Raw genomic sequence first — 16,749 nt, forward strand, 5'->3', positions numbered from 1 at the left:
AGAGCAGAGAGCCATTCTTTTTTTGGATCCCCCAGCAAATGTTTCATTGCTTTTCATTGGCTCTGGCCTAGTCACGTGGCCATCTCTGAGGCAATCACTGTGGTCAGAGGGTAAATTATATTGATGGGTTTAGCCTATGTTACAGCTTACACATCTGGAGCCTGGGCATGGTGCTGCTGCTGCTGCTGCCTAAGTCGTGTCCGGCTCTGTGCGACCCCATAGATGGCAGCCCACCAGGCTCCGCCATCCCTGGGATTCTCCAGGCAAGAACACTGGAGTGGGGTGCCATTTCCTTCTCCAATGTGTGAAAGTGAAAAGTGAAAGTGAAGTCGCTCAGTCTTGTCCGACTAGTAGCGACCCCATGGACTGTAGCCCACCAGGCTCCTCTGTCCATGGGATTTTCTAGGCAAGAGTACTGGAGTGGCTTGCCATTGCCTTCTCCGGGGCATGGTGCTAGTTTTATGCAAAGCACATTGGCTGTGGATGGGGCAAGGATGATTCCATCAAAGCCAAAAAGGGCAATAAAGTCATAAGAATGGAGAATGCATTCTGACTAGCCCAAGCATCCACCAAGTGTTCCCACAAACTTATGGTAATGAGTGTGAGCTGAGACTAGACATGCCAGTTCCTAAGTTCTGTATTGGGACACTGGAGACTGAACTGGAGATGGTAATTCTTAGATTAGGTACTATTTATATTTTGAGCCTTAAAGAAAGTGGAATGTCATTTATAAGAGCATTAACTCTGGAGGTTTTGAGTCCTGGCTCTGTTGCAGCTGGATCATCACCATCCTCTGAGTCTTAAAAGTAAAATATTGTAAGTATAATATTAGTCCTTACTCATAGGGTTGTTATAAAAGCTCACAGAAAGAATCTGTGTAAAATACTAAGTACTGCACCCACAGACAGTTAGCTATAGTTACTTTTACTGTTTCTCATTAGTTAACCCAGTTAGACAATCTTTGTTACCCCATGTTATAAAGATATTACTTAACTGGGTTTGGGGGAAGAATTAAAAAAAAAAAAGAACATCTTCTTTGTAAGGTTGGCATTTGTGAACTGAAAAAAAACCAACAAAAAATCTTGGCAGAGATCCAGGCTCCTTTTGAGCAGCAGCAGCTGGTGGAGAAATGGAGATGCAATCCTATTATGCCAAGCTCTTGGGGGAGCTGAATGAACAGCGGCAGAGGGACTTCTTCTGCGACTGCAGCATCATCGTGGAAGGGCGGATCTTCAAGGCCCACAGGAACATCTTGTTTGCCAACAGCGGCTACTTCCGTGCCCTGCTGATTCACTACATCCAGGACAGCGGGCGGCACAGCACCGCCTCCCTGGACATCGTCACCTCCGATGCCTTCTCCACCATCTTAGACTTCCTCTATTCTGGGAAGTTGGATTTGTGTGGGGAGAACGTGATTGAAGTTATGTCGGCTGCCAGCTACCTGCAGATGAACGACGTGGTGAACTTCTGCAAGACGTACATCAGATCCTCCCTCGACATCTGCAGAAAGATGGAGAAGGAGGCTGCAGTCGCGGCTGCGGTGGCCGCAGCAGCAGCAGCAGCAGCGGCAGCGGCCGCAGCGGCCGCCGCAGCTCATCAGGTGGACAGTGGAAGCCCCAAGAAAGGGACCACCGGTGAGACCAAGAGCTTGGTCTCTCCAACCGAGGGGGAGGAGAGTGTGGACCGACCGAGAGAGCCCCCCAGTGGTGATTGCAGAGGCTGCTGCCCTCTGGAACTGGTGGAGAAAGACAGCCAGGGCAGTGGCTGGGCCGACAGTGACCGCTCCGCTCGGCCGGAACAGATGGATCCCAAGGTGGAGTTGGGTCCTGCGGAGGTGGAGGTGGAGATGGATGGACAGCTGCAACCACCTGCCACCCCACTGAGCCTGGCCCACCGGGAGGAGGGTTTGCCCAGTAGCCAGGCTATCGACTTGGCTTATGGTAACTACCATGTTAAGCAGTTCCTGGAGGCACTCCTGTGCAACAGTGCCGTCCAGAGCAAAGAGGATGTGGACCATCACTTTTCTCGGAATTTGGAGGGAAGACCAGATGGTGCAGGAGTAGCAGCCATGAGTTCCATGATGGATGTGCAGACTGACTGGTATGGAGAGGACTCAGGTGAGCTCCATGAGCCTCCATCGTCTCTGCTGCTCATTTAGCACATGCTTGTGTGCCTTCTGGCCTCCCACCGTCACCTGCATCATTGTCATTGTCACTACCATCATCATCACCGCCATCAGCATCCCTGTCATCACTATCGCCACCGTTATCTCCACTTTATCACTGCCATCGCTGCCAATAGTATTAATTGAGCACCTGCTATGTCCAGGGCATTGCCTCTTCACACATGTTTTTTTCTTTTTTTTACCTCTGCAACTAGAGTATAAGCGTGTTGAATGCAGTTTGGAGACATGGAAAGAACCCACTCTCTTCTACTAACCACAAGGTGGACTTTGGTGAATTCATGAAATTCCTTTGAACCCTATTTTTTTTTTTTTCAAGAGATAATCACTCCCACCTTGCCTTCTTACAGAGTTGAGGACCAAATGAAAAGGCCTTCAGAACTTTTTTTTCTCACATATGAGAACATGTTCTGTACAGGTAGGGAATTTATCCTTCTTTGTGTCAGCCATGGTGCCTGGCCAATGTACTCAGTTAACATGTCGTGGCTGATAGTGTGGTGTCCTGGAGAATATTTGAGAGTCGAATTGGGCTTCATGTAAGTACATTTCTTGTATCCTGTGGTAGGATTTTGTGTTTTAAGAGAACTTAGTTTTTTGCCTGAGTAATTCTGAGAGATGGGATAATATGGCTAACTCTTCTTACAGATGAGGTAATTGTGTCGTAAACTGTCTCGTAGGAGATGGAAATAGACGTGGCTGTCTCCTTACTGATGAAAGTGCCCTTGGCTTCTTTTCAAGCCAAGAAATTAATGAGTCACATTTCTAATTCACACTTCAGTACTGTGCAGTGAATTAGTCGATTAAGTAAGTGGGGGGGTGATCTGCTCTTGTTCGTTACTAAATGACTATTTTGAGACTTAAAAAAAAATAACACGTACACATGGGGTTGTGAAAGAGTTGGACATGACTTAGGGACTAAACACCACCACACAGGAGAAACCCAGGAAAACTGAGTCTGTCTGGAGACTTTTAAATTTCTTTTTTTTTAATTTTAACATTTTTTAATGAAAAATTACTTCATCCCTGCATCAAAATTTCATTTTTTAAAAAAATCAAGAATACTCTGTATGTCTGACCTAATCTAGATTTGAAAAACTTGAAAATATGGTTTCTGGTCGTCAGAGACACTGGCTTAACTAGCATGTAAAAGGTAGTGGTTGTTTTCAGTGATTACCCTATGGAAACTTGTTGAAATCTAATTTCTTTTTAAAAACGTAATTAACTAAGTTTCGGCTGCGCTAGGTCTTCATTGCTGCGCGTGGGGTTTCTCTCGGTGCGGGAGCAGGGGCCACTCTTCACTGTAGTGCACGGGGTCCTCATCGCGGTGGCTTCTCTTGTTGCGGAGCACAGTTTCAAGGCATGACACCTTCAGTAGTTGCAGTTTGCCGGCTCAGTAGTTTCAGCGTGCGGTGGTTTAGTTGCCCTGCAGCATGTGGAATCTCCCCAGACCAGGGACAGACCCTGTGTCCCCTGCCTTGGCGGGCGGATTCTTAACTATTGGACCACCAGGGACTTCCAAAATCTAATTTCTGTGTAAGAGTAGCACTTACAGTCTATGTTCCCCTTTTCCATCCATCAGCCTCTCATCGTGCCATGTAAGTCAGGTGGAGGAAGTATGGAGAAACTGAGACCCAGAGGGTTTGGTGGGTTCCGTAAGAATATAGAACTGGCACATGTCACCACTAATGCTCTTTGATAGCAACCCAGGCTGGCTTCATTTCACTCATGAAACAAACTGTGAAGGCAGCACAGGTGGTTAGGGGGTTTCAGTGCACCGATTTTCTCCCAGCCCCTCTGCCTGTGTCACAAGTATCAAGAAATAGAAATTCAGATCTACACCACCTTCATTCAGCTCCATCTGTCCGTCTATAAAGTCAGCTTTCCAACTCATCCTGTGGCAAGACAGTCTCCTGGCTTCTTGCCGTGCCTGTTGTCTGCCAGGTTTTGATTCCATTTGCATGGCTCCAGGGTACATTTACTCTAAGTGCCAAGGGACAGAGTAGGACTGATTTGTTTGGTTTTTCATATATTTGCTCAAATACTTGAGCACCTTCCTTGTGAAGATACAAAGACAAGTCAGATATGGCTCTCAAAAAACTGATGGTTTCTTATAGAAGCTAAGCTGTGTGAAAGTGGCACCATGTGGTACAAAGGTACTAGGGCTGGAAGACAGATGGAGGTGTGAATTTCACAGCAGTCCAGAAGCAGAACTGGCTTCCACCTGTTAGGTTAGAGAGGCTTTATGAACGTGGCATCTGAGTATTCACTACTGTATATAAAATCAATAAGTAGTAACTTATTATATAGCACAGGGAACTGTATTCAATATCTTGCTGTAACATATTAATATAATGCAAAAGAATCTGAAAAAGAATATGTATATGAATAACAATCACCTTGCTATACACCTGAAACTAACACAATATGGCAAATCAACTATATTTCAATTTTTTTTAAAAGCGGCATTTGAGGGTAAGAAGAGAAAACATAGGGAGAAATTGGAGTCAATCATGGAAAGCCTTAAATAGTAAGAGGTAAGTTTCTATCTATAGGCACGGGAGAATTTTTGGTAGTTTCTGAGCTTGGGAGAGGACAGGAAAGATTAATTTGGCCTCAGCATAACGTAGTGAAGAAGTGGGAGACTGGGGCAGAGATAGTACTTGTGTATTCACTCATCTCTGACACTAGCAGACACTGTCAAAGCATGTGGTCCTCCTATAATCTCTTCTCCTCTGGACCTCCCAATGCCGGCCTCACTATCTCCCGTTGCTTCCTGAAAAGTTCATCTGTATTGGCCACTTCTACTGTTTTACCCCCCATTCTTTTCTCAGCCCACTGTGAGGAAAGACCCACACCCCACACCCCACCTGCTTCATGAGGTCAGCCGTAGATTTCCAGAGCTGATCCAGTGAGTAGTCTTCAGATGTTATCTTTCTGGCCACTCTCAGTAGTTAGCTCTGATCTTTCCTTCCTGAGGTTCTTTCTTCCCCTGGCTTCTGACACCTTGAGTACCCGTTGCTGTTGCTTTTGTCCATTTCTTTTCAGCCTCATCATGGGATCGTTTAATGTCAGTGTGTCCAGCATTCCATCATGGCCTTGCTTCTTTAACATCTTATCATTTCTGTTCATTTATTCATTTAACAGATATTTATTGAGCACTTCCTGTATACCAGGCACTGTTTATAACAGTGAACAAAAGACAGTCCTTGTCCTCATGGAGCTGACATTCTAGTGTTGTGAGCCAGACAGTAAACACATAAGTGCTTGTATAATATGAAGAAGAACTAAAGCAGGGACAAAGTTGACTGAGAGTGAGGGGATGCTATTTTATTTTCTGTTGACCAGGACTTGCTAACAGGTTGCCTTTAAGCAAAGACCTTAAGTGAGTAAGAGAGCAAACTGCAGAGATATCAGGGGGAACATTCCAGGCAGAGGGAAGAGCAAGGTGCAAAGGCCCAGGCGTAGGATCACACTTGGCAAGTGAACAAAAGGAACAGCCAGGATGCTGGTGTGGCTGGAGTGGAGTGAGCAAGGCAGAAAGTGTTGGGGGATAAGGTCAGAGAGGTTGAGTAAGGGTGGGCCAGGTAGGCCCTTGAAGGCGATGAGAAGGTCTTTGACTATTGCTTTGCAGAGAGTGACTTGAGATGACATGCATTAAAAGGATCCTTCTGAGTACTGTGTGCAGTTACCTTCTAAGTGGGCCTCTTGCTTCTACGCTTGCTTTCCTATAGACTACAGGGGAACATAGGCTACAGGGGAGTGAGGTGGGAGTAGGAGGACCGCTTAGGAGGTGACTGCAATAACCCAGGTGAGAGGTGTGCTCCTTCTTCTTTTTTTTTAATAGATCTTATTTATTTTGTCTTATTTATTTATTTATTTGGCTGCACCAGATCTTAGTTGTGGCATGTAAACTCTTAGTTCCAGCACATAAACTCTCAGTTATGGCATGCGGGTTCTAGTGCCCTGACCAGGAATTGAACCTGGACCCCCTGCGTTGGGAGCACAGTCTTAATCTCTAGACCACCCAGGAAATCTCCTTTTTCTATTTTTTAAAATTTTATTTTATTGTTGGGGTGTAATTGCTTTACAAGATTGCGTTTCTGCTGTACAACAAAGTGAATCAGCTATTCGTATATATATATAGCCCCTCCCTCTTGAGCGTATCTCCCACCTCACTCTCCTTGAATCAGTGTGGTAGCAGTAGGCAGGTGAGATGTGATTGGGTTAGGACTGTACTGACTCTGAAAGATAGAGCTGACCAGAGTTTTTAATGGCTGTATGAGTTTTATGAGAAAAAGAAGCATTAAAGATGGCCTTAATGTTTTTACCTTGAGCGACTGATTTAATTGTTATGTTTGTGGTGCCTGTTGGATATCCCAGTGAAGATGTGCAGTATGCGATTACATCTATAAGTCAGAGCTGAGATGTAAATCTAGGGGTCATTGTTGGATCTGCGCAATTTAAATCCTGTGTATTCCGTAGATCTAGAAGGAGAAGATAAGAGAGCTAAGGACTGAGCCCTGGGAAGCTCCAACACTGAGAGGTCAGGAAAATAAGGGAGCCAGTGAAGGAATCTGAGAAGGGCCAGTCCGTGAGGTCGCAGAGAATCAAGAAAGAGTGTTGTGGTACTTCCCTGGTGGTCCAGTGGTTAAGACTCTGTGCTTCCAGTGCAGAGGGTGAAGGTTTGATCCCTGGTGGGGAAAGTAAGATCCCACGTTCTGCATGGCATAACCAAGGAAGGAAGGAAGAAAGAGTGATGGATGTCAAGATGAGAAAACGTTTCAAGATAAAAGAGAAATCAACAACATCCAGTACTGTGTGCAGGCAGATTGATAACTGATCATTGGGTTTAATAATGGAGAGGTCATGGTGAGCAGTATGAATGAAGTGGTGGGCAAAAGACCAAATGGACTAGGCTTAAACAAGAACACAGAGACTCTCCTGGCAGTCCAGTGGTTAAGATTTCCCCTTCCAATGCAAGGGGTGCAGGTTTGATCCCTGGTCAGGGAGCTAAGATCCCAGGTGCCTTAGGACCAAAAAAAATCAAAACATGAAACAGAAGCAATACTATAACAAGTTCAGTAAAGACTTAAAAAATGGGGGGGGGGGCAACATCAAATAGGATGCCTAAAACTTAAAGAAAAATTAAAATAGATAAGCAACAAAGATATATTGTATAGCACAGTGAATTGTAATCATTTTCTTGTAAGGGAGCATAAATTGTAAAAATACTGAATCACTATGCTATACACCTGAAACCTACATAATATTGTAAATAAACTATACTTCAATAAAAATAATAAAATAAAATGGTGATTATTGGAATATTAGAATAAAACACTAAGCCCAGAGACCTCAAAAAAAAAAACCTCAAATATAGATGTGAGGATGGTATAGTACTTCTTTCAAGAAATTCACTGTGAAGGGAACAAAGAAATGCTTCCATGGCTAGAAGGGGATGTGAGGTTAAGGTCTCCTGCATTGCAGGAGGATTCTTTACTGTCTGAGCCACCAGGGAAACCCAAGTTTCAGCTTAGGTAGGAGAAAAATTCGGGAGATGGATGATGGTGAGAGTTGCAGAACCATGTGAATGTACTTAGTGCTACTGAGCTGTACAGTTAAATATGGTTAAAATAGTCTGTTTTATACTATGTGACCTTCACTACATAAAAAAACATTTAAAAAATATGATGTTTGGGTCCCACCCCACCCATTAGCTTGGGATGGAGATTGGGCATTAGTATTGTTTTTCATTTTAAGCTGCATTTTAATATGCAGGCAAAGTTGGGAGCTCTTCCTCTAGGATTGGGTGGCTGAGGTGGATTGGAGGACAAGGTCTCTGGAAGAAAGGAGATCCAGGAACAGAGAGGCCAGGGCATTGGAAGGGTCATCTTTGGTATTCACACCAAGAATTTTTCCAGGAGTCACGTCTCAAGGCAATGTGATCAAATCTCCAAGGAGTGAGATGACCCAGGGCCTCCTAGATGACTGTAACAAGGATGAGCATCGGTATCATCTGATGGAATGACCTTCAAAACATCTTAGATTTGTGCTCTGGAGATGACAATGAAGCCCGAGGAAGACCCACCTTCCCCTGATCCAGGGTGTCAAGGCCGTGGGTTAACGGAATCAGGGTGCTTAGGGGAGAGCCAGGCCTCAGTTAAAGCAACCAGTCAGTCTACTGAGGACTCACCACTGTATTCTTCGCTTCTTTCCCCAAGCTCCAGACTGATCTGTCTAATCCAAGTATTCCCTGGTGGATGCACTGAGCCTGCCTCAAACATGATAAAATCCCAACTGACCTTCTCATTCATCCTGCACCTGCCATCACCTCACGTCAGCTAACCTAGAACCAGTGTCATTTAGAATCTTTTCTTTCCTCTGCTCTGTCCTCCCCATTGAGGTCATCATGTGCTGTGAGTTTTATTTCTCAATCTTCTCTCCTCCTCTCCACCTCCACCGTCACAGGCTTTAATTCTATGTCATCTCTCATCCCCTCCCACCTGGACTTTCTGCCTTTAACTCTCTTAAATCCTTCCCCTGCATTATCCCCAGAGGAATCCTTTAAAAGTCATATCACTTTGTACCTTCCTTGCTTAAAACCCTACCCGCTTAAAGGATGAAGTCTGAGTTCATTAACATGTTAGTGTTGCAGAGGCAGGGATTTTTGTTTCTGATCACTACTGTATCCCCAGGGCCTAGAACACAGTCTGGCACATTATAGGTACTCAGGATAAATTTGCTGAGTGAATTCATAAATGTGACCTTGGACCTTCCCAAGAAGTTCTTGCCCCTTTCCTTGGCCTCATTCCTCATTCTTCTCCACCCTGCTTTGTATTCCCTATTCTCATTTACCTCTGTGCCTAAACTTGTGCTGTTTCCCTGCTTGAGATACCCTTTCTCTTCCTTGAACTCCCAGTGAACTCCTATTCATCCTTCAAAACCTTGCTCAAAGGTCACCTCTCCGTGAGATCATCTCTGAACTCCAGGAGAGAATTCATTACTTTTCACTATCTTTCTTTCTTCTTTTAAAAACGTTTTTATTAGAGTACAGTTGTTTTCCAATATTTTGTTAGTTTCTGCTGTACAGCAAAATGAATCAGTTATATGTATCCATATGTGCTGTGCTGTGCTTAGTTACTCAGTCATGTCCGACTCTTTGCGACCCCATGGACTGCAGCCTGCCAGGCTCCTCTGTCCTTGGGGATTCTCCAGGCAAGAATACTGGAGTGGGTTGCCATCCCTCCTCCTGGGGATCTTCCCAACCCAGGGATTGAACCCAGGTCTCCCGCATTGTAGGCAGATTCTTTACCAGCTGAACCATCAGGGAAGCCCGGGTATACATATATCCCTTCTTTTTTAGATTTCCTTCCCATTTAGGTGACCATAGGGCTACGCCTGTGGCTCAGGTGGTAAAGAATCCCCCTGCAATGCAGGAGACCCAGGTTCAATCTCTGGGTCAGGAAGATCCCTTGGAAAAGGGAATGGCAACCCACTCCAGTATTCTTATCTGGAGAATCCCATGGACAGAGGAGCCTGGAGGGCTGCAGTCCATGGGGTCACAAAGAGTCAGACATAACTGAGTGACTAAGCACAATAGCACAGGGGATTGAGTAGAATTCTCTGTGTTATACAATAGATTCTTATTAGTTGTCTATTTTATACACGCTAGTGTATATATGTCAATCCGAATCTCTCAATTCAACCCACCGCCACCCTTGTCTACATTTCTTCATCACTTTGAACTTTGCATTTGTTACATTGCTGCTGCTGCTGCTGCTGCTAAGTCGCTTCAGTTGTGTCCGACTCTGTGCGACCCCACAGACGGCAGCCCACCAGGCTCCACCGTCCTTGGGATTCTCCAGGCAAGAACACTGGAGTGGGTTGCCATTTCCTTCTCCATTTGTTACATCATGTTGCATGAATTTGTTTACCTGTCTTTCTCTCCTGCTAGACTTATCCTCTTGAGTGAAGAAACAAGGATCTTGATGAAAATGCACCTTGACACAGTGCCTTACATGTAATAGGCATTCAAGTGAACTGCTCTTCTGAGGGAATCAGATCATAAGAGAGGAGAATGTTGCAATAATTCATACTTTTCTGGTGGAGGTGTAGTTAATGGTTTTTTTTTCCCCCGAGGCCTAACAGTGGACCCATTTTACTTAATGTTTTTGTAGATAATCAGGAAGAAGGTGGTAGCACAATGCCAGGCTGATGGGGATAAATGATGGGAAGAGTCCACAGTGCCAGGGGAGTGAGCAGGAAACGGTCTCTCAGCACCAGTGTAAGCAGTGAAAGGTAAATAATCCAACATGTATATGCAGTGCTGAGCCTTGAGCTGCTGCTTTTATTCCGGGAGACAGATTTTGGAGTCATTATTGTTGTTCAGTCACTCAGTCATGTACGACTCTTTGCAGCCCAATGGACTGCAGCACGCCAGGCTTCCCTGTCCTTCACCATCTCCCAGAGCTTGCTCAAACTCATGTCCATTGAGTTGATGATGCCATCCAACCATCTCATCCTCTGTTGCCCCCTTCTCTTCCTGCCCTCAATCTTTTCTTTCCCAGCATCAGGGTCTTCTCCAGTGAGTCTGCTTTTCACATCAGGTGACCAAAGTATTGGAACTTCAGCTTCAGCATCAGTCCTTCTGATAAATATTCAGGGTTGATTTCCTTTTGGATTGACTGGTTTGATCTCCTTCATTTTAGATTATGCAAAATGTTAGACATTATCAGCATGGGAGCTAGAAGCTAAAGAAGATAATCTCCACCCTTACATAGAATGATGTTGGGTACTTACTTGACATTCAGCTTGCCATACTTTTGGCAGCACCTCAGGAAAGGTATAAAGCCCAGGTAAGTGTCCCCAGAAGGTCTGAGAGAAAAGGAGTTACTCCTGTGTTGAGAGAGACTGCAGGAGCCTGGCCAGATTAATCGGAAAGAAACACTGAGGTAATGTTGATGTGACAAAAATGGCTGACATTTATGAGAGCAAATTATGTGCCAGGTGCTGTGTTTTAGGTATTACCTCATTTCGTTCTTACTACAATCCTGTGAGATGGGAATTATTATTATCCTTATTTTACAAATGAGTGAATTAAAGCACAGAGAAGTCAAGTGAGATGTCCAAAGTCACACAACTTGTAAGTGGTAGAGCCAGCACGTGACTCCTAATTTCTATGCCTGGAAAACTTGAGTTATTAGTGCCTCCACATACATGATATGATCAAATTCGGTAAAATCCTGAAGGGCATGGATAGAAGAAATGAATCTCAGAATAATGCCAATAGGGTAACTCAGGAAACTTGAAAGGGTCGGTCTCTATACATGTGGGTGATAATCATGTTGTCACCCTAACAGCTGTATGAACAAGGTGAAAAAAAAAAAAGGGAAAAAGATTTAAATGAATTTTTAGATATTTGATGATCTCATATATACAGAGTTAATATAAATTCCAAACAGTGTCGGGGCTGTTTTATAGCAAACCTCTCTACACATGCCTGAAAGCTATTCCAGGAGCTGTTGTCAAAGAAAGCATGAATCCTTGTCTAGATGTCTGATCCATCATAATAGTTTTTTTTTTTCCACAAATTTTTGAGGGTCATTATATCAGTTCAGGAGGTTTGCATTTGTCAACTCAGGAAGCCATAACAGAATATCACAGGCTGAGTAGTTTTATCAACAGAAATTTATTATCTCACAGTTTTGGAGGCTCAGAGTCCAAGATCGAGCTGCCAGCATGGTTGGTTTCTAGTGAGAGCTCTCTTCCTGGCTTGCAGACAACTACCTTTTTGCTTGTCCTCACGTGACCTGTCCTCTGTGCAAGAATAGAGAGAAAGCCATTGTTCCTAGCACCTATGGCATTGTTCCTCTTCTTATAAGGACCCCAGTCCTATCAGATAAGAGCTCTACCCTTGCGACCTCATTTAACCTTAATTACCTCCTTAAAGGCTCTATCTTCACATACAAGTGGCACTGGAGGTTATGACTTTAAGATAGGAATTTGTGGGGAGGGATGCAATTCATTCTATAACAGGGTCTCGATCATTATTTTCCTAAAATGAAATCAAGGAGAATAGACATAATCAGAGAGTATTATTTTGGGAAGTGTTTCAAGCTGTCCACATGAGGATACGTGTGTTCTCAGGCTGTAACATAAGCGCTGTTTCTAACTCTGAGTTACAGAGAAGTTTGAAAGCTGATGCCCCACAGCATTCCTTGCAGTCTTGTATCAGAAGACCGTTTCCCTCTCTGGCTGACCCGGAGCCCAACAGAGTCAGGGTCTGCAGACGCCGTCTTGCTGTGAGCTGCTGGTGGAGTTGGGACTCTCCCTCCTGAACTGGGCTGGTGGAGCTCTCCTGCCCTGGATTCCATCCACTGGAGGGCAGCCAGTCTTGTTGCGGCTTACGGTACCCTTTGTTTCCCAGGTGATGTGCTGGTGGTGCCCATCAAGCTGCACAAGTGTCCTTTCTGCCCCTACACTGCCAAACAGAAGGGCATCCTTAAGCGGCATATCCGCTCGCACACGGGGGAGCGGCCCTATCCTTGTGAGACCTGTGGCAAGAGGTTCACTCGACAGGAGCATCTGCGGAGTCACGCGCTCAGTGTAAGTGTCACAGCTGGTGGATCTCTCGGGATGGCGGAGAGTGGTGAGGCGTGGAAGGTGGTCCATAAAATGTGTTTAATGTAAAGGTGAAGCCCCTCAGTCTTTCACTTCTCTGTCCACTGGGGTATTGTCAGAGAATTTTAAACATGTATTTCTGCTACTAAATTATAGCTGGGTTAGTGGCACTTAGAAAAAGTGAAAACTTATATGGTGACAGACTAGTTTTCCTAGGAGGAAAGTTCAGATCCTAGTCTGAGGATGGTTGTCAAAAGGCAAAGAACACTGGGGCTTAGACAGGGATTGGGGGTCTCTTTCCCCAAGGGTAAGCTGCAGCCTCAGTTTCCCACTCAAACTCAGCACCCCGGGGTGGGGAAGAGGTATAACACCATTTATAGGGCTGCCTGTGAGCAGCAAAGAGGACCCCTGGCCAAGGGGCCCTCCCTGCCCACTGGCTGCTGCCTAGGATTCTGTCTTCCATGTAAGTGGGTGAGTCCCAGCTGCTAAAAAGCATTCAGACCATTTAGAAAGGCATTGCATTTAAGATCATCTTTGAGCAAGGCAGCCACTGGGGACTTCCCTGGTGGTTCAGATGGTAAAGAATCTGCCTACAATAAAGGACACCTGGGTTCAATCCCTGGTTTGGGAAGATCCCCTGGAGAAGGCAATGGCACCCCACTCCAGTATTCTTGCCTAGAGAATTCCACGGACAGAGGAGCCTGGTGGGCTACAGTCCACGGGGTTGCAGAGTCAGACATGACTGAGTGACTAACACTTGAACAAGGCAATGAGTCTTTGGAAACTCCAACATAAAAATGATTTGGATTTCAAAAGACACTCTCAAGAATGTGAAAAGACAACCCACAGAATGGGAGTGGTGCCGCTTCACACAAACTTGGATTGCTATAATAAAAAATTTACAATAACATGGTGCTGGTGAAGATGTGGAGAAACTGGAATCCTCATATACTGCTAGTGGGAACACAAAATGGTGCAGCCACTGTGCAAGACAGTTTAGTATTTCCTCCAAAGGTTCGGTATAAAGTTACCATTGTTGCTTAGTTGTGTCTGACTCTTTGCGACCCTGTGGACTGTGGCCCCCCCAGGCTTCTCTGTCCATGGGATTCTCCAGGCAAGAATACTGGAGTGGGGTGCCATTGCCTTCTCCAGGGTATCTTCCCAACCCAGGGGTAGAACCTGGGTCTCCTGCATTGCAAGTAGATTCTTTACCATCTGAGCCACCTGGGAAGCCCAAAGTTACTATTAGGACCCAGCAGTTCTACGTCTAGGTATATACCCAAAAGAACTGAAAACATGCATTCACACAAAAACTTGCACACAGATGTTCATGTCAGCATTCTTATTATTTATTATAAATAATAGCCAAATTATTTATTACGAATAAGAATAATAATAGCCCCCAAAGTAGAAACAATCCAAATATTTATCAACTGATGAATGAATAAACAAAATGTTGTGTATCTCTATAATGGACTATTGTTTAGCCATAAAATGTGATGACGTCCTGATACACGCTACAACATGGAATAACCTTGAGAACATTAGGCTTCGTGAAAGCAGCAAGTCACCAAAGGCCATCTATTATGTGATTCCATTTATATGAAATATACAAAGTGGGCAGACCCATGAAGATAGAGAGTAGATTAGTGGTTGAGGCCTGTGGGGATGGGAGAGACAGGACCATTAATGGGCACAGGTTTTCTTTATGGAGTGATGAAAATGTCCTAAAAGTAGGTGGTTGTGATAGTTGTACAATGTTATGAGTGTACTAAAAACCACTGAATTGTACACTTTAAAAGGGTGAATTTTATGATATGTGAATTACAGTTTTGATGGAATCTAGGCTTAGATACATTCAAGGTGACTGACTGCCTTTCCTCTCAGTGTTGGACCCAGCACACTTGTCTGAGAATGGCCTTATCCCAAGATGTTAAGTTTTTGTTTGGCCTTTTTTTTTTTTCCAAATTAATCTCCAATCCACCTTGGTAAAAATTGGTCCCTGGGTGCCTCTAAGATGTTTCATTGGTTGGAATCCCCATTCCACTCTGTACTAGATCCAGTCTACTATTTAAAGGCTCCATCAGGCTGCAAGGGTCACAAACACACTCAGGTTGACTCAGGAAACCCAGGAAACCTCATGGGAAGCCAGGACATGTAAGGGCAGCTCCAGCAACCTAAGTGTTGTTATTGGCCCTTTTCCTGCATCAGCCTGTCTGTCTGTCTCGCCTCTTGTGTATATCCTGCATCCAGAGCTCTCCACAAGGGAGGCTCTCATCATTCACAGATTCCCCAGTTGGCTGGAGTTCCTGAAGAGTGCGCACTTTAGATAGATAGTTCCTTATACAAAGAGGACCACTGGGGCTGCTGTCTTCATGAGGAGTTGCATGGGGTAGGAGATCAAGTTCTCTTTTCTAGTATGCAAAGCTCTTTTCATATGTAAGGAACACATTTATCAACAAAAAAGTCAAAGCTGAAGCATCCACTGGCATGTTTGGGAAATACACTGTTTGGCAAATCTGCCTTCTTAATAACTAAACATTCCTAAGTACTTAAGAAGCCATGCCTAAAATCCTAATTGGTTCACTGATTGCCCTTTTCATGCCGGGCACTAGGGATACAGTAAGAGATGTGACACAGAGGTCAGAGAACATGGGTGAAGCTAGTCCGTGACCTCGTGGAGCTTATAATCTATCAATCAATTTCTATAAATCTACAATCTAGTAAATTATAAATCTAACCTAGTAAATTTTACCAATGATTTGTTAGACATGAAGGGAGAAGTATGGGTGAGACTATATACCTGGGAGATCTATTCTGGCCTGGAGCATCAGACAAGACTTCCTTGAAAGGCATTAGTGGGAATTCCTTGACAATCCAGTGGTTAGGACTCCATGCTTTCACTGCCAAGGTGCAGGTTTCATTGCTGGTCAGGGATCTAAGATCCTATAAGCCTGTGGCACAGCCAAAAAAACCACAAAAGGACTTTAGTAAGAGGGGAGGGGGGCAGTGGGGAGGAGGGCTTGCTCCATGCACATCCGATGGCCCTGGGCCGGAAAGGATCTTGGTGAGGCTGAGATGGTGGCAGAAAAAGCAGAAGGGAGAGTGGTGAGAAATGCAGCTGGAAGGCCATGCAGGGGCCATATCACATGGGGCCCCGAAGGCCATGGCTCTCCTCTTTCTCTAACATTCACTGTGCTGGTGATTTTAGGTTCATAGATCCAACCGTCCAATCATCTGCAAGGGCTGCAGAAGAACCTTCATGAGTCACCTGTCACCGGGGCTGCGGCGCTTCGGGCTGTGTGACAGCTGCACCTGCGTTACAGACACGCACAACGACGATGACGAATTGATGCCCATCAACCTCAGCCTGGTGGAGGCGTCGTTCGAGAGCCAGGAAAAGAGTGACACAGACAATGACTGGCCCATCTACGTGGAGTCGGGGGAGGAAAACGACCCCACCGGAGAGGATTCTGACGACAGACCCCAAATTCAGCCCGACTTATCTGGTGGAGAGACGCTTAGGTAGCAGTAACTTGGTGGAAGAGAGGGTTTAGAATTTGTTCTTGCTGATCCTGTGAGTGAAAGCCACCCTTTGTCCAATGTCGTGGACCCCTGAGAGGAACATTTTTTTACTGCCAATTATTTGCATTTCTGTTAGGCTGCACAGTGGAGGTTGGAATCTGTGACTTAGAGGACTAACGACTTTTTAGTGGTGCCCCTGGTTTCCCAAGGCTTTCTGAGTGAATCAAGGTTGGCCCTGAGGCTTGCTGTTTTTTCCAGAGCTATGCATCCAAACTCTGGTTTGGAGAAAGATAAGAAAACCTCTGTACTTGTTTTTGTAGTCTGTCCGTCTTCTGCATTCCTGTGTTGTCATCCTCTTTCTCTGAGAAGGTGGGCAAGGAAATATTAAATTTCGAGATCAGTCTTACCTCTGCCAAGCCTCT

General features: G+C 44.9%; 1 protein-coding gene across 1 annotated transcript; it reads left to right on the plus strand.

Moving 5' to 3' along the window:
* Nucleotides 1-1,117: 1,117 nt before the first annotated feature.
* ZBTB8B (zinc finger and BTB domain containing 8B) lies at nt 1,118-16,484 on the plus strand. Its single transcript, XM_055398883.2, has 3 exons — nt 1,118-2,117; nt 12,609-12,787; nt 16,014-16,484. The coding sequence occupies exons 1-3, from the start codon at nt 1,130-1,132 to the stop codon at nt 16,329-16,331; spliced, it is 1,485 nt and encodes a 494-aa protein (XP_055254858.2). The 5' UTR covers nt 1,118-1,129; the 3' UTR covers nt 16,332-16,484.
* The last annotated feature ends 265 nt before the right edge of the window (nt 16,485-16,749 follow it).

The sequence above is a fragment of the Moschus berezovskii genome, chromosome 2 (assembly GCF_049115385.1).
Source record: "Moschus berezovskii isolate FMDL1 chromosome 2, NW_MosBer_1.0, whole genome shotgun sequence".
NCBI classification, from domain to species: Eukaryota; Metazoa; Chordata; class Mammalia; order Artiodactyla; family Moschidae; genus Moschus; species Moschus berezovskii.

Coding starts and splice junctions, on each gene's coding strand:
- ZBTB8B (XM_055398883.2), top strand. CDS start 1,130: ATGGAGATGCAATCCTATTATGCCAAGCTCTTGGGGGAGCTGAATGAA. Junction 2,118..12,608: donor CTGGTATGGAGAGGACTCAG/GTGAGCTCCATG, acceptor TTTGTTTCCCAG/GTGATGTGCTGGTGGTGCCC. Junction 12,788..16,013: donor TGCGGAGTCACGCGCTCAGT/GTAAGTGTCACA, acceptor TGGTGATTTTAG/GTTCATAGATCCAACCGTCC.